Here is a 24,578-nt window from a genome sequence, read left to right as displayed (position 1 = left end):
CTCATTGTCCTTTGTGTTCTCTTCGCACCCCCCACATAATGTCCTGTTCCCTCACCTCATCCCCACTATCCTCTCCTCTCCCCCTCACCTGCCATTCTCCGTGCTCTCCTTCCCAACGCTATCCTTCGTGCTTTCTTTGCACATCCCCATACTGTCCTCTCCTCTCCCCCAATCACTGTCCTCGTTCCTCACCATTGAATTCAATTTCAAAAAAATGTGCCTCTTCTCAGCACATGTGCAGTGTGGCCTTTGTGCCTGATGCCATATGTAGATTTTATGGAATGATATTTTGGGTGAATTGTGCACATATGCCTTTCCAGATTAGCGAGTATGCACAGATTCCCACGGTTGCGGGTGTCAGCAGACACTGATAATACTTATTTGAAGGGCTTGTGACTGGCTGCTGAAGCTAAGATACATTGTTGCATTCGGTAGCATGTGGCCATAACCATGTCATTATAGGGAACACCACATCTGAATTTCTCTTCTCAATGTATTTTCCAACCTCTAACTTAGGAGCAGAGTAGAATGAGACTTGATCTTCCTTCTTCACACTTGATCTCGTGTTGCATCTTGAAAAGTGACACTTTAAAAAGTAAATCTGAAACAGTAACTCCAAAGGCTTCCCCATTCACTTAATTAGATTACCCTGTTATTAAGTTATGCATATCAGGAAGTATCAATTTCAATCTTTAGTTTTCACTCAGTTACTTGATCTCTATTTTAGTGATGGCACTACACTTAGCTTTGGCACCTTTGAATTGAGAGAAGATCAGCCAAGGTTCTAGCTCCTGATCACCAGCAACGTTAAGGTGTTATATACAAGTTGTGGGCAGCACGGTGGCACAGTGGTTAGCACTGCTGCCTCACAGCACCAGAGACCCGGGTTCAATTCCCACCTCAGGCGACTGACTGTGTGGAGTTTGCACGTTCTCCCTGTGTCGGCATGGGTTTCCTCCGGGTGCTCCGGTTTCCTCCCACAGTCCAAAGATGTGCAGGTCAGGTGAATTGGCCATGCTAAATTGCCTGTAGTGTTAGGTAAGGGGTAAATGTAGGGGTATGGGTGGGTTGCGCTTCGGCGGGGCGGTGTGGACTTGTTGGGCCGAAGGGCCTGTTTCCACACTAAGTAATCTAATCTAAAAAAAAGATGTACAATGCAAACAGGATAAAAGGTCAACTGCTAAACCCCTACCAATCAGGTAGTCTGCTGCTAAGGGCTCAACTTAAATGATGACCGCTTAGCTGAAGTGCCTCTAGTACTGTTGAATTGCAGGTCAACAAGCCTCCATCCTAATGAGAGGAAAGGTTGAGAATTACAGCTAAAATGGATTCACACTCACCAGAAGACCACTTGTGTAGTAGGAGCTGATATCAAGTGATTAGGAACATTATCAGGCAAGCACCCCTAACTCAGAGTGGTAGTAGCCTTTTTAACAACTCTAAAACTAGGGTCCAACATTAAGTACTCAACATTTCTCCAGATAAATGAGCTCACTTATAAGTGAGCAACAAAGGCTCTTTAAGACAGCTGTCACACTTAAACTAAGTTGAATGTTCAAAGTGGCAAAAACATTTCCCAAAAAATTACCAAAAGCATAAATAGTCAGCATGTTTGTAAAGTCATGAAAAATAGACTGTTAATTTGCTGACTTATTGCAGAGAACCTACTCACCTTGTTGTAAAATTCTAGAAGTTCTCCATGGTTAAATTCCACTAAAATCTTTTCTGTGTTCTGTATTCAAAACAAAACGTTTATTTCATTAGTCACAAAAAATGATATTCAGCTTGATTTATTACAAACATAATAAATTATGTTGTCCAAATACACACATCAATTATGAGATGCATGGATTTGCACCTGACACCAATTGGTTGCAATACATCTCTTACATAGCAGAGATGAATGCACTGCAGCATTCAAACACTACTTTCCAGTTTCAATTCAATCCTACAGTTACTGGACACATTTGCAGCTGCTATAACAGCTTGAAAATTTAAGTTATTCATTAATTATGAACACCTCCCTGAACATCAAGTACCCTTAAGCAGCAGAGAGAGAAATTATGTTTCAGGTTGACTGGTGGCCCTTTGACAGTACTCAATTCTGAAATGACTGAAATGGTCATCAACCTAAAATTTTACTGCTTTCTCTCTTCACAGATCCTGCCTGAACTGGTGAGCGTTTGCAGTATGTTTGGCTTTGTTTTAGATTTCTAGTATTTTGTTTCTCCATTAGGACTTTAAGTATCCCCTTATCTAGTCACTGCTACATTCTGAAATTATTCAGATAGCTACATTTCAAAGTAGTAACTCAAGAATTTTAGAAAATGTCAAAAACAGAATTCAATGTAATAAAATGAACATTAATAAATCTGTGGCAATTTACATAACCAACATGAATGGAGACTCAATAATATTTATTGTTTGGAGATCTTAGAGAAGAGTTGTAACTTAAGTTTTGGATCAGGTTGTAAATTTGCTCGCTGAGCTGTGGGTTTGTTCTCAGATGTTTCGTCACCATGCTAGGTAACATCAGTGAGCCTCTGGTGAAACACTGGTGTCATTCTGCTTACAGTTCATGTGTCTTGGTTTGTTGTGGTGGGTGATATCATTCCCAGTTCTGTTTCTGAGAGGTTGGTAAAATAGGGTCTAAATCTATTGGTTTATAATGGAGTTCTGATTTGAATGCCAGGTCTTGAGGAATTCCTACGAGTGTTTCTGTTTGGCCTGTCCTAGGATGGATGTTTCGTCCCAGTCGAACGGGTGTCCTTCTTTGTTTCTGTGTACGAATACCAGTGATTGTCGGTCATGTCTTTGTGGCTACCTACCTGCTGGTTTCTTGAACGAACGAGATATTCAAAGTACCCTGCAAGGACTGCACCAAACAATACATCGGACAAACCTGTAAGAAACTAGCTACCAAAAGCCATGACCAACAATCACTGGTATTCATACACAGAGACAGAGGGACACCAGTTCAACTGGGACAATACATCCATCCTGGGACAAGTCAAACAGAGACATGCACGGGAATTCCTAGAGGCCTGGCATTCAAACCAGAACTCCATTAACAAACATATCGAATTAGACTCCATTTACCAACCTCTTATTAACAGAACCGGAAATGATATCACCCACAACAGACCAAGACCCATAAATAGCAAGCAGGACAATACACCAACAGTTCACCGGAAGCTCACTAATGATGTTACCTAGCATGATGACAAAACATCAGAGAACAAACCCACCAGCTCAGCGAGCAAACCGACAATCTAATATTTATTACATCAATTAAGCAATCAGCATTTTCCCCACTGCAACCATATTCAGGAAATTTATTAATTTTTGCAGAGGTCTTTAAAATTTGAAGTCAGTGCAGCAATTGTAATGAACAACAGAGTGGTTAAATCTAATTCTTAGAAATGGGTCTTCAAGTTAAGGCAGCACTCAATTACAAATACTAATGAAACTCCAAAAATGCTGAAAATTGTTTATCGGAAAACTAAACCAGCTCAAATTTATTAACAATGTAGCTTTTTTGCATATAATATTTAAATTATTGCACTTCTTTTTCAGGTCTCAATTGAGAAATCTAGGTTTTAGATAGCGATCAAAGGAATGCAGATGAAATTTCGCATCACACAACAACTGTTGGCACAGCTGAGTGACTGTTTTGGCTCCATCATTATCAATGCAAACAAAATAGATAATGTTACCAAAAAGATATTTCTATTCACTATGCAATGATTTCTCCAACATCCTACTACTGTACACACAGATGGAAAACAGAGTTCAACAAGACTAAATATGAGTGTACATTTTTATTGCCATGTTCAGAGTGAAGTTCAGTTTTCTATAGCTTTAAAAAAAACTTTACCTAAAGCACCTGGGCAAATCAGAATGTATGAAGTATTGATTTAAAATGCAAAACGCATTGGAAAATAACAAAGAACACTTCTCAGAAAAAAATTCATTAGCATAACCAGTCAATTAAGCAAATTACCCTTCAAATGCACAATAATTTAACAGTGATTGAGTGCCATTAAGATACACAAACATGAATATTAACCACACAAATATCTCGAATGAATGTCAACACTACATCATTGATGCAATATCAAATGACTGTTATTTCTATAGTTGGCTTTGCTGGCTAGATATAAAAACATCGGAACATCGAAAATAGAAGCAGGAGTAGGCCATTCGGTCCTTTAAGCCTGCTTCATCATTTGTTATGATCATGGTTGATCACCCAACTCAATAGACTGTTTCAGCTTTCTCCCCATATCCTTTGATTCTGTTAACCCCAAGACATATCAAACTCCTTCTTGAAAACAACTCATGTGAGACTAACCTACCTTTTTATGTAGAAGTTTTGTTGAGATCCTCCTCTCTGCCTGCTGATTTTTAAGGGCAATTTCCAGCTCTTAGCAATGACGGAACCAGGAGAAACTGAGGACTGCAGATTTCTGAAGAGTCAGAGTCAAAAGGTGTGGCACTGGAAAAAGCGCAGCAGGTCAGACAGCAGAGGAGCAGCAGAGTCGATATTTCAGGCATAAACCTTTCATCAGGAATGAGGTGGAAGGGAGCTAAGGGATATATACGAGGGTCAGGGTGGGGGTAAGGTAGGTGGGGAATAATAGGTGGATACAGGTAGGAGGTGATTGCAATAAGTTGGTGGGGAGGGTGGAGCAGATAGGTAAGAAAGATGGATAGGTAGGTCAGGTCAGGTGGGCAGTGCCAGGTTGGAGGTTTGAATCAGGAATGAAGTGGGGGGAGGGGAGATTTGGAAACTGGTGAAGGCAATGATGATGTCATGAGGTTTTCGGGTTGCGGCGGAAGATAACGTGTGAGGGGAAGTTGAAGTGGTTGGCCACAGGGCGGTGGGGTTTTTTTGGTGTGTGCAGACCACAGATGTTCCCTGAACCACTCCGTGGGTTGGCGCTTGATATCCCTGCAACTCACCCAAGGACATGCAAATCCTGTGTGGCCTCTACTTCTAAATCAAAGCCACCCACCAACTGGAGGAAGAACACATCATCTTCTGCCTTAGGACTCTACACCCACACAGCAACATTGACTTCACCAGTTTCCAAATTTCCCCATCCCCGACTTCATCCCAGATCTGACCCTCCAACTCGGCAATGCCCTCTTGACCTGATCCATCTCTCCATCTTACTTCCCACCTAACTGCTCCACCTTCCCAACTGACCTTTCATATTTACCTCTCACCTGCCTGCCTCCCAGACCCACCTGTACCCCACTATTTATCTCTTAGAGCCCTTCCCCCTCCACATTCCTGATTAAGGGCTTATATCCAAAATGTTGACTCTCCTGCTCCTTGGATGCTGCCTGACTTGCTGTGCTTTTTCCACTGACAAGTGATGGAACTAGTCCACAGACAGTACCATAATTCTATTTCTTCCTGACTAAATGTCAGTACTATGTTTTGGCTGCGTTTCCCCATCCAGTTGAGCAAAGAAACAATTTCTAACGTGATTCAGTCAATTACCACTTGGAGTTGCTGATTATATACAAATTAGTTCATTACCTTTATTATTTGAGCCGAAATCTGGAACATTAAAGAACACACCTTAAGTTCCTTTTACCTTTGGTGTGTCAGGACAGAAAGTTGTAGTACCCATAGAATGGCAACCTAAATACTGTCATATCAAAAGCAGGTAATGCATCAACGAGTGCCCAAGGATGGTCCTGACATGAGAAAATAGAGTAGTTCACAAACAGCATTGCCTCAATCATGCTTGAGGAGGAAGAAAAAAATAAGGACATGAAATTGTAACTAGGAAATCAACAGTGAGACAGAGGGGTCAGGGAGCCCCCCCCCGCCATAAAATATAATTTTGACACCTAAACAATCAACTGGCTTTTAAACTTAAAGAAAATTACATTTGCATTTTTAACAGAACAAATGAATCATAACTTTCCTAATTATCTAAAGAGGAGCTTCCTTACATTCATTCATCACTTTTTCACAGAGTCACATTCTCCTATTGCAATGGAAAGATCAAACACTCACTTGATTGTTAGTGTGAATACCTACTTGGATTTGCTATCGCTCATTACAGATTTAAAAGAATTCTAATCTTCCACAAAGTGTATCAATGTCAGGTGAGACTCAAGAAAGATGTAACCACATCACTTGCCCCCAATGTAAGTTCCAGATAAGTAGCTGAAGAAAACAAATTTGGTTTTACAAAGCTGGTATATGCATTAATTCTATTAGAAATGTTCCTGTGCTTAACCATTACCTGCTCAATGTTACCATCTAAGAAATTTGCAAAGCACTATAGTCAAGCAACACTATAGTTGGGTTCTAATGTTAGAAGTATATTCAGACTCAAATTGTTGTTCTGCCCATATATGTTTGATAAGCTCCACTTAGATATACATCAATTGTATTAAACTTGAATTTGTAAAAACAGCCTCACACGCTGATTGATTAATCGTGTTTTTACTGATATACTCTAAGTTTCTGACCAAAATCCAATAAATACAAAACTCCTCTGCTCATTACAAATCCTTCTGTGATTTTTTCTTCTCACTCCTGCCCCTACAACCTTCTCCAATCTCATGTGTGCTTCATTCTTGGATTTTCGTTTTCTAAGGATATACCACTATCATATACTCACCATTGGTGACAGAATCAGTCTCAACTGTATTAGCTCAATATCTCCTAGAACTTTTTACCCCTCTACTCTGCCCCATTAAGAAGACTTTAAAAGGTAAAGCAAAGCACATCTATTTCACCAAGCCTTGATCAACTGGAACACAACATGGTCTTTTCTACATCTGGATTAGAATTTTGTTGACCACCACAATACTGGACATTACAAAAAATGTCTCAACAGTCCCATAATCTTTCCATTCATCTTTTAATTCCTAACTTCACACAGTCTTCCAAGCTTTTCAAACTGCATCCCATTGTCTCTATCAGTTTGACCACCTTGCTCTATTCCACTTGTATAAATTTCTCTTCATCTGGGTGCCTTTTACTTTGTCTCTCTCTCATGCGTCAATGTATGGCTTTTTCATTTCTTTCACCAGGTCTTTCACACATTTGTTTACTGTTGCAAGTTGTCACCAGCCTTCACTGAGTCAAGCAGTAATGAGTCTGAAACTGGGCATTGCAAAGAACTGTTTTTTAAAAAAAATGTGGGGCACTGAATTATCAGATTTCAATTTGTCGCTTTCAATGGGCCCTTTCCTGATTCCACAATAGAGCACTCAAATTATACTTCCAAGTACAAACAGAACTTCCTTTCCTGTTCCTTCTTATACAAGAATTTTTAAAAATGTTTTTGATGCAAAGGATCAACTTGGAAAGCAAAGCTAAACCCCTGTCACTCAGTCTTCCTTTCTCATTTGTAAACCAGATTCTTAAACCGGTCTCTCCCACTCCTTTCACATTTACCTACAAGAATAAGTGAGAGGAGCTCATAGACTGTTATTTAGATTGGGACAATATGATCAGCTGCCTGTGGAACTTTCCTCCCCCATCCTCAAATTTCCTCCGATCCCTTTGGTCTTAGAAAACTAGGTTTTTTCCCCCAACTCTTCTTTCCAGAATAATCTTTTCCATGAGACCCGCCTCTTGCTTTGTTAATTTTATTCTCACTAAGTGGCCACTGATTTTCCTCTCCCATGTTCCACACTAGCTGACATTGTTGATGGCTCTTTCTTCAGATGTCAACCCCCTCTTTATATTTGCTGTCATCACCACTTACCTCAAACACCAAACCATTTGACATTTCCCTTTTACTTCATTCATTCATGGGAACTAATAATCATATTCAAGGTCAGCATTTGTTTCCATCCCTAACTGTCCTTGAAAAGGTGGTGCTGAACTGTTTTCTTAAACCTTTACAGCCCATGTGGCACAGGCATGTTCAAATAACAAGAGGAAGGGAGCTCCAGAATTTTGATCTAAATGACAGCAACAGAATGGTAGGGTAGTTCCAACTTGAGATGCTGTGCAACCTTGGAAGAGGATCTTGTAGGTGGTGCTGCTCCCTTGCCTTTAGTAGCGGAGGCTACATGCCCTTGCAAACTATCACCCTAACCTCCAGTTGCCACTTCCTCTCAAATTTCTTCGACTATGCTACCACTCTCAAATCCATTCTAAATTATACTTGAAGTTGGTGTTTGGATAAATCCCTCCAATCAAGTTTCTATCCTTACTACAGGACTTAAACAGCTTGTATCAGTCACTTTCCTTTCAATTCCTTCTCAACTGTCTGTAGTTTTCTGACATGGTTGAAATAATCACCCTCCTCCAACATCTTGCTGAATGCCAGTTGATTCCATTCTTACTTCTTTAAAAATAGCCAGTATCACTTTCAATGGCTGCTCTTCTCACTCCTTTTATCTCTGGTAGGACCCATCTCTCTCTCATTTACATTTTAGCACCTTGACAAAAAAAAATTCAAAAACAGAGCATTACGTTTGCTTGTCCAACATAGAGCACTACGTGAGCAGATATTTTCTCCAATTAAACATGGGGCAAGCTATTTTCTTCAGTTCCTCTTCCAAACAGTTTTTTTTTGGTTCTCTGTCCTTTTCTGGTAAACTGTCAATGGCTATTTTAAATGCTGATGTCATATTTGAGCCAGAAATGAGCTTCTGACTACCTGTCTGCACCATCACAAAAAAACATCTATTTCTATCTAAGCTATTCTGAAATCAGAAGAGCCTTAACACATCTGCTGCTGAAACTCATGTTTTTGGTAACTCTAGATTTGACTATTCCATTGCATTGCTGATTGCTCTCCCACATTCTACCCTCTCATTATAGACCACTTGAGATCATCCAAATGGTTGTTGCCTGCACCCTTACTTGCAGATCATTTTATTCACCTTTCACACCTACGTTCGCTGACTTAGAGTGGTGACCAGTCAAACAACACATTCATATCAAACCACTCATCTTGGTTTCAAATTCATCCGTAACTTCACCCCTCCTCTGCTCTTCAAATTGCTCGCAACCCAAAAACCCTGAGATAGGTGCGTTCATCTAATTTAAGTCTGTTCACCAATCCCACTTTAATTATTGTATCACTACTGATCAAGCCTTCAGCTGCATAAGCCCCTAGTGCTGGACGTCCTTCCTTAAACCTCTCTTTTTTTTCTTTAAGGCGCAACTTAAAACCCAACTCTTTAACCAGGTTTTTGGCCATCTGCCTTCTTATAACTTAAGTTTAATTTTGCTTTATAATATTCCTGTGAAGCACCTTGGGAAGTTTTAATTCACTAAATAAAGATATAAATATCAACTGTTAAAAAGCATTCGAATTTACACTGTCTCTGGTTGTGAAAATTGTTTCTTTTGCAAAAGTAGTTGCAAAATTCTAATCTAAAGCAGTTAAATAATGCCTATGGAACTTCTGGGACAAGTATGAGATTCTGATTTATATTGTTTTAAAGAAATGCTTGAAACACTAGCAAATGTTGTTAAATTGGTTTTTGGAAAAAAATAGTTATGTGAACAGAATGAAAGAATCACTAATAGCGATTATAGTCATGATTCTGTAAAAAAAAAACTACAAAGCAATGCTTTACAACTTTAGAGATTTTAGATGTGATTGTCATGCCTCAAGCCATCAAAACTTCAAAGTGCCAGAGACCAAATGCTAATAAATCTATAATCACTAGTTAACATCATTCTTTTATTAAAATAAATCTGCCATTTTATGGAGCAAATATAGAGTTGATGATTGCTACAGAATGCTGCTTTTGGGCAATCAAACATTAGCAGTTTAGGTGGATTTGTTCTGACAGCATGCTTGACTTGTTACTTTGGTGGTTCAAACCAATGAGTAGTAATATCTAAATTTGTATTATACTGTACAGGAGGAAAAATGATGGTAAAACTGGGAGCAATTACAATTAAGAAATGGTATATGCAGTAGGAGTAACAAAGCAGTAACTGAAAAACATTTACACCAGTTTAGAACTGGAACCATTAGGGAATTTAGGTATGCACAATTGTTATAATACTTCCAATAAAAAAAATACAGCAGTGCTGGAAATCTGAAACAAACAGAATGCTGGAAAACTTCTGCAGATCTGGCAGCATCTGTGGAGAGACAAACCGAGGTAACATTTTGAGTCCATTATGACTTTCATTAGAGGTCAATTGTCATCCATGACTACATATTGTGTAACAAAGGAAGGAATAATTGCCACTTTAGTTGTGCATAGACCCTTAAGGAAGGGTGACCACAATAAGATACAATTCTTCATTACGATAAAGAGTGATGTAGTTGTTTCTGAGACGAAGGTCCTGAATTTAAATGACGAAGGTTATAATGGTATGAGATGCCAGCTGGCTATGATAAAATGGAGGACAGTTAAAGTAGACAAGCAACGGCAAACATTTAAAGAGCTCATGGATAAAACTGCAAAAGTTATTCAATCTAATCTAGCACAAAAAGGAAATGGGAAAGGTAGTCAGACCATAGCTAACAAGATAGATTTTAATGCTATCCCTAATTTAAGGAAGACGCATACATTTTGGCCAAAAATAAAACAGACCTGAGGATTGGGGACAGTTTAATTTCCAGCAAAGGGAGACAAAAAGATGGATAAGAGGCGCAGAGAGCGTTTCAGGGGTAATTGAAAGAGGAAGTTTGTAGGGAACATACAAATCAATAGTAAAAGTCGATAGGTATGTGAAGAAAGAAAGAGATTAAAGACAAAACATAGGTTCCCTACAGGGAAACGTACAATGGGGAATAAAGAAGCCAATCAAATACATGCATTCACAAAGGAAGACACAAACATCACCACAAAAGTATGGGAGCACTTACGGTCTAATGGGAAGGAGGAATTGAAAGCTATTAGAACCAACAGGGAAACTAATGGAATTATAGACAGATAAATCACCAGGGCCCGATAACCTTCATCGCAGAATACTTAAGAAAGTGGCCCTAGAAGTAATAGATGATCTAGTTCCTATGCATTGGTGGGTAGCCAATCTAATCCCTACTATTGAAGAAGAGAGGCAGACATATAACAATTAATCATAGACTGGTTAATGTGACATCAGTGGTGGGAAATGTACAGTCCATTATAAAGAAATGTAATAGCAGAGCACATGGAAGTTAGTGACAGGATCAGAGAGTCAGTGTGGATGTAAGAGGAAGTTATGCTTTACAAATCGGCTGGAATTCTTTGAAGATGTAACCAGTAGAGTGGATAAGGGGGAGCCAGTAGACGTGATTTACTTGGATTTGCAGAAGGCTTTCAATAAGGTCCCACATAAGAGATTAACATGCAAAATTAAAGCACATACACTTCGATATTGTGTACTGAAATGGACTGAGAACTGGTTGGCATAAAGGAAGCAAAGATTAGGAAAAAACATCTCTTTTTCTGAGTACCAGGCAGTGACTAATGGGGTACTGAAGGGATCAGTGCTTGGACACAAATTACTTACAATACAGGATGTCCTTCATTTATGAACCCTCGAATTTACATACCTAACCCCATACAGGTGTGTAATTTTAAAAAATTGATGTACAAATGTTTCCTATACTTAAGAGTATCTATTTGTGTTGCCCTGCCTGGTGTTCCAACTTGCATACAAATTGACTTATGAATGGACTCAGGGAGGGAACCTGTTCACAACCTGGGACTGCCTGTATGTATTAATAATTTAGAGAAGGAAAACGTGTGTCTCCAATATCTCAACATCTGCAGATGTAATTCTGGGTGGGATGCTATGCTGTAAAAAGGATATACAGAAGATTCAGTGGAATTTGAACAAGTTCGGTGGGCAAATGCCGCTAGATGCAATATAATGATGATAAATGTGCAGTTATCCACTTTGAGGTTGGGAAAGGGGGAAGGTGCAATAGGGAGTGGCTGCCCATGTACACTGGTTGCTAAAAATAAGCGGGCAAGTTCAGTAGGCAGTGAAGACAACAAATGGTATGTTGGTTTTCATAGTAAGAATATTCAAGTACAGGAACAAGGAGTCTTGCTACAACTGTGCAGAGTATTGATAAGAGCACACCTGGAGTATTGTGTGGGGTTTTGTTCTTCTTCACAAAGGAGAAATGTTCTGGCTATTGAGAGAGAATGCAAAGAAAGTTTCCAGACTGATTCTCGAGATGGCATGTGTAATACACATGAAGAGACCGTTTAGTTGGATTGGTTAAGTCTATATTCACTAGTGTTTAGAAGAATGAGGGTAGGCTCTCACAGAAGTCTATAAAGTTCTAACAGGATTAGACAGGGTAGATATAGGAAGGATGTTCTTGATTACTCAAATTCAGGGACAGGGGTTACCATTTTCAGGATAAGGGGCAGACTTAGGACAGAGGAGGAGACCTTTTTTCACCCAGAGAGTGCTGAGCTCATGGAATTCTCTGCCACAGAAAATTTTTGAGGCAAAAACATTTAAGACTTAAGAAAGATGTAGATATTGTTCTTAGGGCTAAAGGAATCAAAGGAAATGGGCGAAAGTGGGAACTGAGCTGGATGATCAGTTATGATCATATTGAATGGTGGAGCAGGGTCAAAGGGCTGACTCCTGCTTCTAAATTCTGAAACCATACAATGTTCTTTTGTGCTAGATATGACTTCACTAGCAGGGATTTACCCTGATTCCAGGTTTGCTACTGCCTCATGATAAGGTCTGAATGTCAGGGACAGTCAAACTCACCTCATCTTTCGAATTCAGCTCTTTTGTTCACATTTGGACCTAGACTGTAAGGAGGTCAGAAGCAGAGTGGCCCTGATGTAAATCAAACTAAGCATCACTGAATAATTTACTTCTTTGCAAACACACTACATGGGCTATATAGTTTCCTATATGTCTTAACAATTCTTTTTAACTAAAAGCAAGGAAGGTACTGAGAGCTGCAAAACCATATTAGAAACAGCCTCAGAGTAATAAAATGCCCATCAGTCATTACCCTTTGCTTCTTGTCAGTATGCCAATTTTAGATCCAACTTATCTACGAATTCCACTAATCCTTTCAATTCTCAACAGGCTACCACTGGGACCTTACCAAAAGCACTGTTACACCTATGCAGAATCCATCAAACACCTTATTCTCATTGATGCTCTTTGTTGTCTCCTGAAAAAAATTAAAATCAAGTTTGTCAGACACAATTTCACTTCAATCCATGCTGACTCTCCTTAATTAATTTGCAACTTTCTAAATGATGCTTTAAATTGTTTCTCCACTGAAATTAGGCTGTCTGTCACTTCCTGCTCTTTTAAACAGTGGTATGTTAGCTGTGCCTCAGTTTTCTGGCACCGCATCTGTAGCCAGACAGGATTGGAAACAGATGGTCTGAGACACTATTTCTTCCCTTGCGTCTCTTAGCAGCCAGGGTGTGAATTACATAGGTCGTGTGAAGTATCTGTTTCTAAAGTTGCTGAACCCAAGATCATGCTCTGAGGATCCAGATAACAATGCAAACGTTGTGACTCTTAATCCCAGATCTTTCATAATATTGTTGATTGTTGTAAACTCATCTGGTTCGATAATGGCCTTGAGGGAAGGAAAAACACTGTCCTTACCTAACATGCCTGTGTGTGACTCCGGATTCACAGTAATTCAGTTCACTCTTAACTGTCCTCTGAAATGGCCTATCAACTCAATCGTATTGCTTGCTGGAAGCATCAAAAAAGGACTTAAACTGGGCTGACCACCAGGCAAAAGATAATGGCAAGCACATCCCTGGTGACACTGCAAAGTCATCCTTACTAACATCTGGGGGTTAGGACTAAAATTGGGATAACTGTCTCACAGGGAATTCAAGCAACAGCCTGACAGAGTCACATTCTCAGAATCATACCTTATACACAATATCTCAGGTACTGCCATCACCATCGCCGTCTTTGTCCTGACCCATTGGTAGGACAGACCAGAAGATGGGATAAAACAGTGGTATACAGGTAGGAGGGAGTTAGCAAGGGAGTCTTTATCATTGACTTTGAAGTTTGATGACATCAGGTCAACTATGGGGAAGGAAACACCTGCTGAATACCACAGTATCCCCCCTCTGATGAATCAATACTCCTACATGTTTAACATCACTTGGAGGAAGCACAGAGTGGCAAAGGTGGAGAATCTACTCAGGGTTGAGAAATTTTCCAAGAAAGGCCCAGCAGCAGCACTACAAATCATGCCTGATCAATCCTCTGGACATTGCTGCTAGACAGGATCTGTGGTAGCTGGAAAGGGAACCAATTAAGGGGAAGGAATATACTTGAGCTAATTTGTTTGCCACAGATGCATCTGTCCATGACAGTTTCGGTAGAAGTGACCACTATACTGTTTCCACAAGGAGCAAGCCCTACCATCACATTTTAGACATCGTTCTTCGTGTTATGTGGTGCTACCACCAAGGAATTTGGTGAAATAAATAGTGACGTCTTGAGAAGTGTCCATATTACAGAAGAGATGGTGCTGGAGGTCTTAAAACTCAAAGTAGATAAATCCCAGGGATGTGATTAGTTGTATCACAGAACTTTGTAGAAAGCTAGGGAAGTGATTGCTGGACCCCTTGCTGAGATCTTTGTATCATCGACAGTTATGGGTGAGGTGAATGGTATAATTTAAGAAAGGTGGTAAGAAAACTATAAACTGGTGAGCCTGACATCAGTGTTGGGCAAGTTGTTGTAGGGGCTTCAGAGGGACAGAATTTATATGCATTTGGAAAGCCAAAAATTGATCAGGGATAGTCAAATGGCTTTGTACGAGAGAAATTGTGGTCTCATGAACTCGATTGAGTTTTTTGAAGAGGTGACAAAGATAATTGATGAAGGCAGAGTGGTAGATGTCCAAATGGATTTCAGCAAGGTGCTTAACAAGGTTCTGCATGGTAGATTGGTTAGCAAGGTTAGATCACACAGAATCCAGAGAAAGCTAGCCAATTGGATACAAAGTTGGCATAAGCTAGGAGACAGAGGGAGGTGGTTTCTCGGATTGGAGATCTGTGACCAGCGGTGCACTGCAAAGATTGGTCCTGGGTCTACCTCTTTTCATCATTTATATTAATGCAAATATAGGTGGTATGGTTACTAGGTTTGCAGGTGACACCAAAATTGGTGATGTAGTGAACAGCGAAGAAAGTTACCTCAGAGTACAGTGATTAGATGAGCCAATGGGCCAAGGGGTGGCAGAAGCAATTTAATTTAGATAATAATGAGGTGTTGCATTATGATAAGGCAAACCAGGGGTTATGCAGTTATTGATAGGGACCTGGGAGTGTTCCTGAACCAAGAGATCTAGGGGTGCAGGTCCATTGTTTCTTGCAAGTGGAGTCCCAGATAGACAGGGTGATGAAGGTGGCATTTGGCACACTTGCCTTCATTGGTCAGAACACTGTACAGGTTCATGAATAGGAAGGGTTTAGGGGAATATTGGCCAAATGGGATCAGTTTAGGATAACTGATTGGCGCAGATGAGGATTGAGAGTCTGTTTCCATTCTGTAAATTCTATCACACTTTGAATAAAACAAATTTCCTCTTCAACTTTATTAATGCCACCTATTATTTCACATTGGTCCTCCTCAACTCAAATGTATGCACTGTCAATCTTCAGTGAAGACAACCAAAATGTGTTCATTAAGTACCAGGCCCACCTCTTTCATTGCCACACATGGGCAAGTGAAGGTTTAGAAATCCCACCAGTTGAACATATGTTCTAAACCCTCATCTTAAGCGCCTTCCACTGTTCTAATACGGATTTATCTTCAATTAGCTGTCTTCAAACCACATTTGTCAAATCAAAGTAAAATTAGCATTCTTCCGCTCTCTGCCCCACCTAGTTCAGAGCTTCGATTTTAGTTGCTCAAAATATTCCGTTAGTACCCTAAATCTAAAACTAAATTATGATGAGGATCATCAAAATGCTATTCTCTTGATAATCCATCCATCTGCCCAGTTTCTTTTCATAAATCTAAATCCAGAACTGTCCTGTCTCTTGTTGACTGCTGCATACTATCAAAAGAGAGGTGCTCCTCAATGCATCTGAAGAATTCTGCATGTTTTATACAAGTTAGTTTCAAAAAGTTGAAATTTACTGCCCTATTATTTCAGCACTTCTCAGGAGTGCGCTTACACATGGAATCTCTATGCTGCTCAGCAATCTATAGCATACTTCTATTAGTAGTACTGCCCTTTTTTTTGTCAATTCAATGCAGGCCAGCTGAATTAAAACTGAGCACATCATCCCTCCTTGCAGCTGTGATTGTTTCTTGAATAAATATTGCTGACCTCTTACCAGGTTGAGTCCACAAACATCAACAAATCAGCTTGCCATTTTCTCAGTGCTTGTCCAGTGGAAATACAGTCCAGCTGGCTTCTAAAGATCCCATCTCATCCCAGAATCAAACTCAATGTCCCAGTAATCTAAAAGTCTCCTCCCCCACCTTGAACCATCTCTCCAACCACTCATTCATCTGTATGTGTTCAATTCAGTGCCATAGAACAGACTTATGAACAAAGGTCATTGAATAAAAGGGACAACAGCAATGTGGTTGCAAAATTGGTTCAGTGAAAGGAAAGGGTATTTTTCAGACTGGTTTGCAGTCGTCGAGTTCTCAAGGATATTGTTACAAAAAAGCAAATTGCTAGAGAAACTTAGAAGGTCCAACAGCATCTGTGGAGAGAAAGCCAAATGAATGCTTTGAGTTCAATGATCTTTCTCTACAACCATTAAAAGCTAAGAAAAGGTGCTTTTATGCCGGTGACAGTGGGTGGGGACACAGGGAGAAGGAGTGAGAGAATACATTAGAGTAGACTGCATGAAGTGCTGGTAAATTGCTGTGTCTGGATCTTCAATAGGAGGTAAATGGATATGGATTGCACCTTCTGCAATTGCTTTGGAAGGTGACGTAGGGGTATGGGGTGGTGTTGGGAGTGGAGGAGGGTGTCCTGGTGGGAATGGTTCTTGCAAAATGCTGTATTCACTGCTCAAAATGGAGTCTCCTTTATACTGGGGAGATGAAATACACACTGAATGACTGATTCTGGAGGGTCACTGGATTCAAAATGAGAACTCTACTTTCTCTCCACAGATACTGTCAGATCTGCTAAGTTTCCCCAGAAATCATTTTCCAGATTTTCAACATCTACAGATCTTTGCTTTATTGTAGTCAATATTGAGGCCTTTGCTTTTTTCTGGTATTTGTGAATGAACCAGAACTTGGTGTGTAGGAGACAATTTGTGGATGACATAAAATTTGGAAGATTTGTAAATGGTGAGGAGGACACTATAGCATGGACAGATAGGCAAAAGATTAACTTCAATGCAGAGAGGTGATACACTAATAAAAGGAATGTGAGAGACAGCACAAAATGAAGGGTGCTGTTCAAAGATTGTGCAGGAGCAGAGAAACCTCGGTGTACAAGTGTGCATGTCATTATGAGTGACAGGAGGGAGTGTGTGTTGTTAATAAAGTACACGGTATTTTTGATTTCATTAACAGGGGCACCATTCATTAATAGGATACTGGTTACACTTCTGCTACAGTACTGCATACAGTTCTGGAAGACATTTTAGGAAGGATGCAATGCACTTGAGAGTGTGCAGAAAAGGGTCCATGAATGAAACACCTCAGTTATGAGGAAAGATTGGAGAAGTTGGGATTGCTTTACTTAGAGGTGAAAATTGACAGAAGTTTTCAAAATTATGGAGGCACATGGAGAGAATAGATATGGAGGAATTTCTTCAGCTTGTTTAAAAAAAAGAGAACTAGAGGGGAGGTTTAAACAGTGTTTTACAAAAGAAGCAAAAGCGAGTTTTTTTTCCCCTCACAGTGGTCTGGGCTTGCTATGCACAAAGTGAGATAGGGACAAGCTCAGTTGAGGCATAGGAGAGAGCACTGGATGGTTATTTATATAGAAATGATGTGCACGATTATAGGGAAGGGCTGGAGATTAGCACTTAGTTGAAGTGTTCAGCGACCTTACATAGACACGATTAGAATCCCTAGAATGTGGAAACAACCTATTCGGCTAAATAAGTCCACATAAACTCCGGAAAAATGAGGGAGAACTGTTAAAAACATCAAATGATTAGAACCTGGGATGTGGCATTTGAGAGTGTAATAGAGACAGTTTCAACGATGGCTTTTCAAATGCAATTGGACAATTATCTAAAGAGAAAAACATGCAGGGTTAGGAGGAAGAGACAGGAGAGTGACGCTAGCCAAGCAGGTTCTGCTATAATTAGTTTGAGTCGATAAAGATGACAAAAGGATTTTTCAGATAGATTTCTTAAAACTTAAAGAAATAGCTGATTTGTCATTTCTTACCAACATACAAGTAAAAAAACATATAGAGTCTATTTTTGAAAGGCAACTTGTACCTCCCAAGGAGCATACAAATTTGGTTGAAAAATGGAAAGTCGTCTTCTAGTTGCTCACTGGTGAGGAGCAAAGCCACACATACAGGTCCCAGCATCATTCCCTCAGGTTAGCTGCTTTCAACAAGGGGTTCTGGGGAACAGCAACTGATCTCAATAAAAGGTAAGGTGCAGACAGACAAGTTAAACCAGACAAGTTGCAAAAATACGTGTCTCTTGCCTCCCAAACTTAATCTCTATTATTTAAAAAATTGTCTGTGTGGATAATTAGCAAGGGCAGGATCAGGCTTGACTGTGATGTTTCTCAGAGCCAAAACATCTGCTTATTACTTATTGTTTTATTCACTTCGTCAATGGCAGCTAAACCTTTATCTGCGGAGGCTCCAAGCTGACGTTCTCTCCATAAAACTCATCAGCGCTCTCTTCTTAGAACCTACCTACCAAGCTTCCAGTCAACTGTATCATTTAATAGCAACTTTAGTTTGATAATCAGTCATAAGTAGTACCTAGAGATGAACCTTGATTTATTGCTATTGTGATTCAGAATTACACAATAATGATTACTTCAGCTAGGCAACAGAGGTCTGAAGCATTGTTGAATTGCTCCCAAGTACTACTTTCTGGAAAGGGTAGAAAACATGGAGTGAAATTAAGGAAAAAAACAAAGAGAGTATTTTAGGTTACAGGTCACAAGTTGGTCTTTGTGGTCGCTACCCTAATCATGAATCTTATCTATGATAATCGATAAAGAAATGGAACCAAGGGAAACAAGTCCAAGGAATAAATCTTGCAACAAAATAAATCTGAATTATAGTATGAAAAAATATCCATCACTATGCTGAATAGATAGGCAACCTGTATACTTAATATAAGCATTGAAGGGTTAAAAAAAAAGCTCAAGTTAATTACAATAAGTGGGGGAGAGGGAGAGAGAGAGAGATGAAAGAGGCCATGAAAAGAAATTATGGTTTACTAGTTAATCCACACCAAAGGGGTTTATGCTCTTGAAAGCTAGTTTTGTGGTTGGCCCCATGAACAAACCTCCAGCTTTATTCATGACAAAAGATCTTGAATTGAAAACAGTGTGTGGTCTAACAACTAGTTTGCTGCCAAGTAGATTTAAATGTAGGTTTTAATGTCTCTTACAATTAGATACTAGATAGATTATCAGCATATTAATCCAGCACTACTAAAAGTAGTATTTGTTCAAACAGATCTGCCTCACTCCAACAAGCACATCTATATATTTTTGACTTTTATAAATTCAAAGTGAATACGAGACTCCAATCCTGATGGCCTAATACCAAAATGTTCATGTATACTACTTCTGTATTCACTTAAAAGTTAAATCCAAACTTATAAAAGGACAGAACAAATAAATGGTGCAATTCTGCCAAAATAACAATCTGCTGCATACTAAGGTATTACTTAGTTTATTTTAATAAGAGAATAGCCTCTAGACCACATGCAATGAATTGCTCACAAATACCTACTGAAAGACAACCACCTTGAGAAGAGGAAGCTTCTCCCTTGAACAGCACATTTTAAAATAGATATTTCTCTTTTGAACTATTAGAATTACTAACCAGTTTCATTACAGCTCTCAAAACGTTCAAGTATAATGATCCTTATATTTTAAATCCTAAACAGCCAGGTAATATTTACTGCAATATTTGCATTCCACAAAAAAAAAGACTATTTTCTTTCCTCCTCCTCCTGCCTGCTAAGGAGAACTAAGAGCCAGATTTTAGCTATTGAAGCAGCAGCTCAAGTTGGCAAACTTTCCAATTTGACAAGTCCGCCTTGTTAAAGACAACATCTCATGGGATTGAGGTAGACATGCTGATCCTGATGCACTTCAGCCATGGATGCAGACGAGTGTAGAGACAGGGTGGTTAGATGCCCTCCATAAAATGTCATGGTTCCCCACCCATCCTTCTATCCCCTCATGCTCTCAAGGCCCTCTAATGCCTTCTATCCCCACAGCATTTCCGTAGTTGCCTACTCAGTATCTACGTTGATTAGACAAGAGGACCCATATGGAGGTGAAAAGAATTAATTATGTCACAACCTAATGGATTAGTACACACAATGCAGAAAACAAACTCACTTATGAAACACATTCAAAATTTTAAATTCCCTCAACTGGTCAATCTGACACAGAGATAAACAACTTTTATTCAATAATTACAAAGAGAGCTAAGCTTTTAAGAATCCATTTAAAATTGTCAAAATGTGAACTTAACACTAAGTAATACAAAAGCTACTGAAACTCAGCCACTGGTTCATAATGGTTTTTGCTACAATAACAGGTCTTCCAAAAACTTAGTTACTGAAACTGTAGGAACAAGTGACAATACTTTTTTTCCAAGCTACAGCAGGTTTAGAGGGCTGGGAATTTAAATAACTTTAAATCATGACACTTACACTTTATTCATTCTTCAAACATTTATATCTACTCCAGAAATTAAATTGCTCCCACATTGTGGGAGCTTCTGAAACCATAAAAATGATATTCAAACTTGACACTAATTTCTATTGGGTCTGTGCATTTGTGGTTTTTGCCTGTATTACTTATAGCCCATTTCCTTCCCTAGCTAGTAAAAATGGGATATGTCATAAATGATGGTAGAATAGAGAGACAGGGAGAGGGAATGACTAAGGTGTTTGGAGCTAATTTTACATACACACTCACTTACCTGATTAAGTTAAGAGAAGATAACTCCTTTTAGATGATTAACTAAACATTTTTGAAGTTCATTTGATTGTTTACTCATTTATGACCCAAAAGGCACAGCAAGATCAGTATACATTACTGCAGAATTGCAATCCTGGCAAGTGAAGCGAGTGAAGGGCAAGGAGGTTATTTTTAAATAGGTCCAGCAGGCTCTTGTCTTTAACAAAAGAATACTTTTAAAAATGCTCAAGCAGCATTTCTTCAACTTAGTTAATGATATATTTATAACGAAAAATATTTTCACAGTAAGTTCTCAATTGCACTTATCAAGACATACAGATGCATCAAAAGAAATTCATAGATAATTAAGTAATTTTGAGGTGCAGTCACTCTTGCAATGCAAGCAAAATGCGGAGGTGAGGAGCAATAACTGGAGGATGCCTCTCAGTGGGCCCTCCACTTTCAAGTCTTTGGAAAAGGCATTCCTGCTTCATTGCATATAAACCAGTAAGCAAATACGCCAGGTTTTGCAGATACGTGCAGTACAGAGTAAACCCCAGGCCAACCAGAGAGTTAATAACAGCAGGAGTAGGCACTTTGAATGGCAATTAATTAGTGACAGGACAGAACACACTGTCCATTGGCCTTCTCACCAAAAAACTTGATCAAGATAGAGGAAGGAAGGTGGCGTGGTTCCCCACCAGCCATCCTCCATCTGATTAAACCTTCTCGTCCACCATCACTAAAGCGACCATGGGAAGAACACAAGTTTACATCTGTAATCTATGTTTTGCTTTACACAGCTGCACCTGTTTTTATTCATTACTACAAGTCTAAGCATTTCTGAAGAATGACCATTTCTCACATCATAAGAGCTCAAAACAAGTCCATACAGTGCTCTACTAGGTCTATCCACAATATAAAACAGAGAGAAAGGGGATAAACATATGATTAAGGTGAAATATAATGAGAATAATGCGATGCCCTTCAGGCTACAGATTATATTATGATTGTTGAACTTTTGAAATTTCAACATAATTGAAGTCTGTAAAGCCATCTTTAGAAGTGTTAAGGCAATGATTTTAACAGTTGAAAGCTCTTTATCACCTTGCTGCCTGCTGGTGCTCAACATCATTACATTCACAATGTGCTTGTAACAATATTTCTGTTGTTGTTACATTTGATACATCAAAACTAACTCCAAAGCCCGAGGTTCCTGGCAGAATTTTAAACCATTTGTACAATCTTTCAACCATTAAATAAGAAGATTTGATTAAATTTAATTGCACACAAAAGTTTACATAACCAGTGCCAATAATTGCTAAAGCCATCTGTTCTCCTGAAAATCAAGATTCTAATACACTTTATGCAGAGATAACATATCAATGAAACCACTTTCTTATGTGCAGGAAAATTAAGAAAAATAGCAGCTTTCAAATAAAGCTTTTATCTTGTAGCCCAGAATTCTTCGCTTCTATATGTACAGCATAGAATTGTGGGATATGGAACTGTATCTGTTCCTTTAGATTCTCAACTGATATGTTAAGATGGACAGGGCAAAGCGTTGAATTTAAGGAAAATGAATCAAAACAACATAACTTCTCATACCCTGTTACATCACCTTTGCATTAGTTCTACTTTGTTAATTCAGCTGCATTTAACTACTATTGTATCATACAGCAGGATTTCTCTTAAGAAAAAGCTCTTCACCATTTTGTAGCTCTTACCAACAGATTGAGACCATGTCAACTTTTGGCAAGCTTGCCTTTATTGGTCTGCGCACTGAGTATAGACGTTGGGAGGTCATGTTGCTGCTGTACAGGACATTGTCAGGACATTTGCAGTACTGTGTGCAAATCTGGTCTCCCTCCTATAGGAAGGATGTGGTGAAACTTGAAAGGGATCAGAAAAGATTTACGATGATTTTGCCAGGGTTGGAAGGTTTGAGCTATAGAAAGAGGCTGAGTAGGCCGGGGCTGTTTCCCTGGAGCGTCAGAGGCTGAGGGTAACCTTATAAAAGGGTTTTAAATCATGAGGGTCATGGATAGAGTAAATTAGATTAGATTAGATTAGATTAGATTACTTACAGTGTGGAAACAGGCCCTTCGGCCCAACAAGTCCACACCGCCCCGCCGAAGCGCAACCCACCCATACCCCTACATGTACCCCTTACCTAACACTACGGGCAATTTAGCATGGCCAATTCACCTGACCTGCACATCTTTGGATTGTGGGAGGAAACCGGAGCACCCGGAGGAAACCCACGCAGACACGGGGAGAACGTGCAAACTCCACACAGACAGACAGTCGCCTGAGGCGGGAATTGAACCCGGGTCTCTGGCGCTGTGAGGCAGCAGTGCTAACCACTGTGCCACCGTGCCACCCACAAATACACAAGATCTTTTCCTTGGGATGGGGGAGTCCAAAATTAGAGGGCACAGGTTTAAGGGAAAGATCTAAAATGGTTTTAAGTGGCAATCTTTTCACAGATGTGATGCATGTATGGAATGAGCTGCCAGAAGTTGATACATTTGCCAGGGTTGGAGGATCTGAGCTACAGGGAGAGGCTGAACAGGCTGGGACCGGTTTACCTGGAGCGTCGGAGGCTGAGGGGTGACCTTATAGAGGTTTACAAAATTATGAGGGGCATAGATAGGATAAATAGACAAAGTCCTTTCCCTGGGGTCGGGGAATCCAGAACTAGAGGGCATAGGTTTAGGGTGACAGGGGAAAGACATAAAAGAGACCGAAGGGACAACTTTTTCACGCAAAGGGTGGTATGTGTATGGAATGAGCTGCCAGAGGATGTGGTGGAGGCTGGTATAATTGCAACATTTAAGAGGCATTTGGATGGGTATATGAATAGGAAGGGTTTGGAGGGATATGGGCTGGGTGCTGGCAGGTGGGACTAGATTGGGTTGGGATATCTGGTCGGCACGGACCGGCTGGACCAAAGGATCTGTTTCCGTGCTGTACATCTCTACGACTCTATGATTACAATATTTAAAAAGGCATCTGGATGGATGTATGAATAGTAAGGCTTTAGAGGGATATAAACCCAAATACTGGCAAATAGAACTAGATTTATACAAGATATCTGGTCTGTAGGGATGAGCTGGACCAAGTGTCTGTTTCAGTGCTGTATATCTCTCAACGTACGACTAAGAAAAATGCAGGGTGGGTAGTAAGACTGTTTTCAGAGAGCCTGCATCAACACAAGTCCATTTCTGTGCTATAAACAAACAGTCTAATATTTAGCTTTAATTAAGAAGATAGAAACCATTGTCTGTGATTCCCCCTAAAAAAATCTGCTTGCTTAATGTTGCCCCCATCCTTTTTCTGGCAAGTTGGAGAGGCTGAATTAGATAGTTTGCAACCTTGTTGTTGCACTTGATCTCAAAAACAGCTTCCAAGTACACATCCACATCATTATGATCACCCATTTTCCGTTCTGTAAAATTGTCCAACTTCAATTTCTTCTCAGTTGCTGCTGAAACACACTACTCTTGATTAATGCAACACACGTTTCACCAGCCTGCCACAAGCTACTCAA

General features: G+C 39.7%; 1 protein-coding gene across 1 annotated transcript in view; it reads right to left on the bottom strand.

The window, feature by feature from the left end:
• commd10 (COMM domain containing 10) overlaps positions 1-24,578 on the bottom strand; it is a 90,405-nt gene that overhangs the window by 6,820 nt on the left and 59,007 nt on the right. Inside the window, exon 6 of the mRNA XM_043711296.1 lies at positions 1,673-1,732. Coding sequence (XP_043567231.1) covers positions 1,673-1,732 — 60 coding nt within the window. The remainder of the gene's footprint in view (positions 1-1,672; positions 1,733-24,578) is intronic.

This window comes from Chiloscyllium plagiosum, chromosome 2 (genome assembly GCF_004010195.1).
Source record: "Chiloscyllium plagiosum isolate BGI_BamShark_2017 chromosome 2, ASM401019v2, whole genome shotgun sequence".
In the NCBI taxonomy this organism is placed as follows: Eukaryota; Metazoa; Chordata; class Chondrichthyes; order Orectolobiformes; family Hemiscylliidae; genus Chiloscyllium; species Chiloscyllium plagiosum.
Note: the sequence above shows the minus strand (reverse complement) of the source record. Positions and strands in the feature narration are given on the sequence as shown.